The sequence below is a fragment of the Durio zibethinus genome, chromosome 6, assembly GCF_047325235.1.
Source record: "Durio zibethinus cultivar Kanyao isolate XHJ-2024 chromosome 6, ASM4732523v1, whole genome shotgun sequence".
Lineage (NCBI taxonomy): Eukaryota > Viridiplantae > Streptophyta > Magnoliopsida > Malvales > Malvaceae > Durio > Durio zibethinus.
The window spans coordinates 28,994,077-28,999,411 of NC_143167.1; the positions used below are offsets into that span (position 1 = coordinate 28,994,077).

The window sequence follows — 5,335 nt, forward strand, 5'->3', positions numbered from 1 at the left end:
AAAAAAAGACTTGGATGTTTCGAAATGAATGGTTTTCAATTTATATTGAACAAGTCAATTTGTTTTTTTCCCTTCCTTTTTGCCATATCTTCACATCTTCATAGTTATTCTTTTCACAAATTTAAAAGCGGTTTATGGTTTTCATTTTTTCTATCAATTGGTTACAGTGAAATTTTTGGTAACATGGAAAATATAATGAGTTAAACGCAAGCATTTAACTTTAAGTTTTTAATATGCCAAGGCCCAAGATTTAGGATTCAGGTGAATAATAAGTTTTTGAGTTGATTCACTGTCGTAATACTAAGTATTATTTCATTTTTTACATTGACAATAATTTTTTTTATAAAAAATATCACAATTTAAAAAGAAAAAAATATAAATGTTAAAATTAAAATTAAAATTCTCAAGTCTCAATTATCTTTTATATTTATTGATATATAATTAAAATTGATATTTAAAAGTTACGAATTTAAAAAAATTTAGATGCATAATATCATTTTCAGCTAAATATATAATAAGATAAAAGATTTAAAAATAAATTAAAAACTTCAATTTTTTTCTCATTTTATTGAATATTATTTTTTTAAATAATTACATAAATTAAATAAAATAAAAATCAAGTTCAATAAAATAATTACATAAATAAAATTAATTAGGAATGATTTTACCGAAAATAAATTCCATCATCGAGTATTTTTTATAAATATAAATAATAGTTTAAAAATTTATAAAAATAGTCACCTAATCTCAATTAGCCTAAAGTTTTTTCTCTAAAATGTATATATCCAATCCACTCTTTTGATTAACAAATTTCAAGAGTGCAATTCACGCAATTAGTTGGCTTGTTGCATGCCTAAACTTTCTTCTAAAAATAGACTTCCTTCTCAAGTTTAATAAAATTAAATAAAAATTAAAACACACACACACACACAAATGTAATTGGTTAGAGAAGTCCTCTTCGTTGCACCCAATTTTTTCATTTATTATAATAATAATAATTATTATTATTATTATTTTGTGAATATAATATAATTAAGATGATAAGGAGTTAAAGCTTGGCTATCTAACTAAAAGGAAAATGAAAAAGGAAAAAAGAACTAACAACTTGGAAGCGAAGACTCCAAAGAATACAAATCAAAGCTTTAAAGAGTGATAATAATAATAATAATAATAATAATAATAATAATAATAATAATAATAATAATAATAATAATAATAATAATAATAATAATAATAATAATAATAATAACCACGCTCATATCATACAAGAAAATACTTCTAAAAATGTAAGTGATCTTTAGTAATATCACATTAAGATTGCATATAATCATTTTCACATATTTAAAACACTGGTCACATATTTCATAAAATCTTTTTCATATTAAAATATTTTAGATACACGTTATTTTATAATACATAAAAAATAATCATTATTATCCCATAAATTTTATCTTTATTAAAATAAATCATAGTACGAGGATAAAAAATATTATATGTCATTAAGATTTAAATTTTAAATTTATTAAATGTTAGTTTTTAAAAATTATCTATCAAATAATTATATTAAATTTTCAATCAAAATCTTCAAATTTTAATTACCACAGTGTGCATCTAATTTAAAATATAAAAAAAACTAAAATTAAAGATAATTAGTACAATATTTTTACCCAAAATTAAAAGAATTGTTAAAAAATAAAGAGAGCGCAATGAACACAAATAAGATTGAAACAATAAATCGCAGCCTCAACAAGCTATTATTGGGCAGTTGGCAATTTGGCATAGAAACTTTACCATATTATTCGTTGTTTATTATACTCAATTTTCCATTATTCCTCTTTTTTAATAAAAGAAATAAATGAAATCTTTAAACGCCATATATACAAATTTCCCCAATAAAAAAAAAAACAAAATTTATAACAACAAATTAAATTCTTAAGGCACTGAGAAACGAAAACTTTTTTTTTTTGGTTGTTTTTCTCTTCAATCCTCATCAAAGGTTAGTCAAACTATTCCTCAATTCTATAATTTTAAGTATTTATTATATTTTTAATGTAATTCTGATTATTTAGATTGAGAACAAGTTTAATTTTTTTTTTTTTTTTTTGCTTTACGGCTCTCTCTCTCTCTTTTTGGGTAATTGTTGCTATTTTTCTTCTGTTTGGTTGCTGAGAAACGGTGGAATACATAACCAGCAAAGAAGAAGGAGGATTAGATTTTTGTTTTATGATTTTTTTATTTGTTTTTAGTTTTGATTTTAGAAATAGAAAAAGTTTAAACTTAGTAGATCACTTGAATTTTTTTCCCAAAAATTCTGTTTGCTTTTATTTTCTGCATTTTTTTAGGCACCAAACGGAACCTGCGCTCAACTTGTTTGTTTACTTGAAACTAATTTCCAATAATGAATAACACTTGCATTAGATTTTTCATTTTTTTTCTTTTTGTTACATTTTCTAATTGAATCTTATTTTTTGTTTAATTTCTATAATCTTAATCAAAATTTTGTATTTTTTTTTTATGCACAATTTGCAGAAACTGCCTTTTTTTTTTCTTTTACTGTTCCCTTGTTATAATTATTTCCATAGGATTTTAGGATATTCTAACTTTATTTTTATGTTTATTTAGTCTTTATTGAGTTTTATTAATTTTCTTGAATTAATCATTTAATTTTTCAATGTCTTGCAGTTTGGGCGTTGAAATTTAGGTAATAGGGATCATGAGATTCAAGAAAGGGAACAAAGTGGAAGTCTTGAGCAAAAAAGAAATGCCATCAGGCTCCTGGCATTGTGCTGAAATAATCAGTGGCAATGGCCACAGCTACACTGTTAGATATGAAGGCTATTCTGGTGCCACTGACAAGACGATTGTGGAGACGGTATCTAGGAAGGTTATTAGACCCTGTCCTCCTGTACCGGTAGTTTCAGATAATTGGGGTCCTGGCGATGTTGTCGAGGTTTTTGACAAGTTTTCCTGGAAGATGGCAACAGTTTTAGGGGTTTTGGAGAAAAAGTACGTTTTGGTTAGGTTGCTTGGTTCATCTCTGGAGTTTAAGGTCAGTAGATTTGACATCCGTGTGAGACAATCATGGCAAGACAATGAATGGATTGTTATTGGAAAGGTACTTTCGATCTTCCTCATGCATTTGAAAGTTTTAAGGTTTCAAAGCTTTTTCAGCATTCATTTTTTTCCAGTTAAACACTTTATGTTATAGGAAGTTGATTTATTTTCATGTCTATCATTACTTCATTACTCTATCCATTTGTAGTTTTATTGTAAGTTGAGGTAGGCTTCAATATTCTTATTTGTATCATCTAAATGAGATCCCTTCATTCAGACAGTAACCCTTCTGTGTCAGAGTTTGTGATCTAAGTACTATGCATTATTTCTAATAATTTCAGGCAAATCTGATGTCATATGTTTGGTTCTCATTCCATAAATCAGGATATTCATTTATATTATGTTTACATGCAGCGTTCTGGCAGTTGTGAAGATGCGAAATATGTTGGAAATTCTACTCTTAGATACAATCAAAATTCTAGTTCCCAATTTCAGAATACAATTAGAAGGACAAATCGACATGTGACGGGTGAATATGGTCCTGTTAACAAAGAGATTAATTACCAGGAATCTGTTATTGCTTCCTCAAAAACCCTAAAGAGAGGATGCTACTCTCAAGTTGAAGCTCATGCTGCTGCTGGACAGAAACTTAGAGCAGTTGAGAAAGATGGAAGATTGTACCGACTTGTTGTTGCAAATCCATCCTTTCTTGAACAGGTAGATGCTGTTCCTTTCCCAAGAGATATGCTGGGTGAAAAATACATATATGCTTCTCTTAACAACAGAACTGGGTTGTCTGAAGTGCATGGGGACAGGAGAAAACCAAATGGTGCTGTTGGATGTTATTTTGCAGAACACTTAGAAACCAATGACGCTGATAGTGTTACATGCTCTATTGGTAGTTGTAGTGTGAGTAGTAACAATCTCTATAGGTTGCCTCACTGTGTTTCTACAGGTCCTACTGAAGTTTTTGGTGGTCAATATAGTGATGCTGAATCTTTTTGTCCAAGGGGAGATGAGGAAGGAAATTCTCTCCTTCCTTCGAAAGAGGAACTGGCTGCAGAGATCCATAAGATAGAGTTACATGCCTACCGTTGCACTATGGAGGCCTTGCATGCATCAGGGCCTTTAAGTTGGGAACAAGAAGCATTAGTGACTAATCTTCGTCTTTCACTTCATATATCTAATGATGAACATTTGATGGAGCTAAGAAACTTAATTTCTGCTGATAACAGCATTCCTATAAGATAACCAGGAGTCTCTGTGGTTTTTTTTCCTTCTCTATTTCTTCCCTTTAGAAATAGACTCAGATAAATCATGTCAATAACAGCTCCCTCAATTGTATGAAGTTTGATGAAATATGCTATCAATTTTCCTCATTTAGGTAATACAGCGTATGGTGATATATTTTGAAATGAATGTAACACAACAGAAACTGAAAAGCATTAAATGTTTCTGAGCTAAGCATTGTGTATCAATTCTTCTGTATCTTCTTTCCTCCCTTATTTGTACATTTATTTTAGCAAAAAGAATCTTTGCCAAATAGCACATCAGGAATATGCCATCAATTGGGCAGATATCAAGGATGCATTTTTCTGATCATTCTCGTGTATATTTCTTGCATCTTTTAAATATCAATGGATGTATGACTAATCTTCTGATGACATTTGAATCCTTTAGTTATTAAAAAAATGTTATCATGTGACAAAATCCCTCTGGTTGTTTCTGATTTTTTTTTTAAATTTTTTTTTAGTATTAAGGAAAGATGTTTCCTGCCTTCTAATTAATGTGAATGTTCCCAGGGTATAATACTCTGTTTTCAGTACAAGCTTTCTCATTTGAGGACATTATTGATGCTTCCACTGTATTTTCCAGGGTTGAAGGAGGAGGCCTAGACACCTTCCTTCCAAATGTCCAAAGATGATTTTGGGTTTGCCACCTTTCTCTTGCTTTTCAACAGTGGGGCAATTTGTATGGGAATTTATTATTAGGCACTAATTTCTTTAGTTTCTGCTTGCTGGATTCTTCTTTCAGGTCTCCTGTGAGCCCTAAATATCTGTGTTCCTGAAGGATGTAAGACCAGAATCTTGTGGCTACCATAGGATGACCTGATATGTAGATACTCAGAAAGGGCTTTCTTTTGGACCTTTATCTAAGCTTATCCATGTATAATATCCATTGCTGGGCCATGTTTCTTTCACTTTGTTTGTTGCAAAGTAATCATGCTAAAATCTTACTTTTCATGTTTTCTATACTTGCATTTCATAATTTGATTTTTTTC

The 5,335-nt window shown here is 29.1% G+C and overlaps 1 protein-coding gene across 3 annotated transcripts; it reads left to right on the forward strand.

Moving 5' to 3' along the window:
- Positions 1-1,728: 1,728 nt before the first annotated feature.
- Positions 1,729-4,656, forward strand: LOC111284688 (uncharacterized). 3 transcript variants are annotated; one of them, XM_022873536.2, is made up of 3 exons: positions 1,729-1,996; positions 2,683-3,115; positions 3,469-4,656. In XM_022873536.2, exons 2-3 carry the CDS (start codon positions 2,714-2,716, stop codon positions 4,303-4,305), a joined length of 1,239 nt encoding a protein of 412 aa, XP_022729271.2. In that variant the 5' UTR covers positions 1,729-1,996; positions 2,683-2,713; the 3' UTR covers positions 4,306-4,656. The 3 variants fall into 3 exon arrangements, with proteins under 3 accessions (XP_022729271.2, XP_022729272.2, XP_089618723.1); XM_022873537.2 differs by lacking the exon at positions 1,729-1,996 and adding an exon at positions 2,074-2,133; XM_089762597.1 differs by lacking the exon at positions 1,729-1,996 and having other exon boundaries at positions 2,159-3,115.
- The last annotated feature ends 679 nt before the right edge of the window (positions 4,657-5,335 follow it).

Coding starts and splice junctions, on each gene's coding strand:
- LOC111284688 (XM_022873536.2), top strand. CDS start 2,714: ATGAGATTCAAGAAAGGGAACAAAGTGGAAGTCTTGAGCAAAAAAGAA. Junction 3,116..3,468: donor AATGGATTGTTATTGGAAAG/GTACTTTCGATC, acceptor GTTTACATGCAG/CGTTCTGGCAGTTGTGAAGA.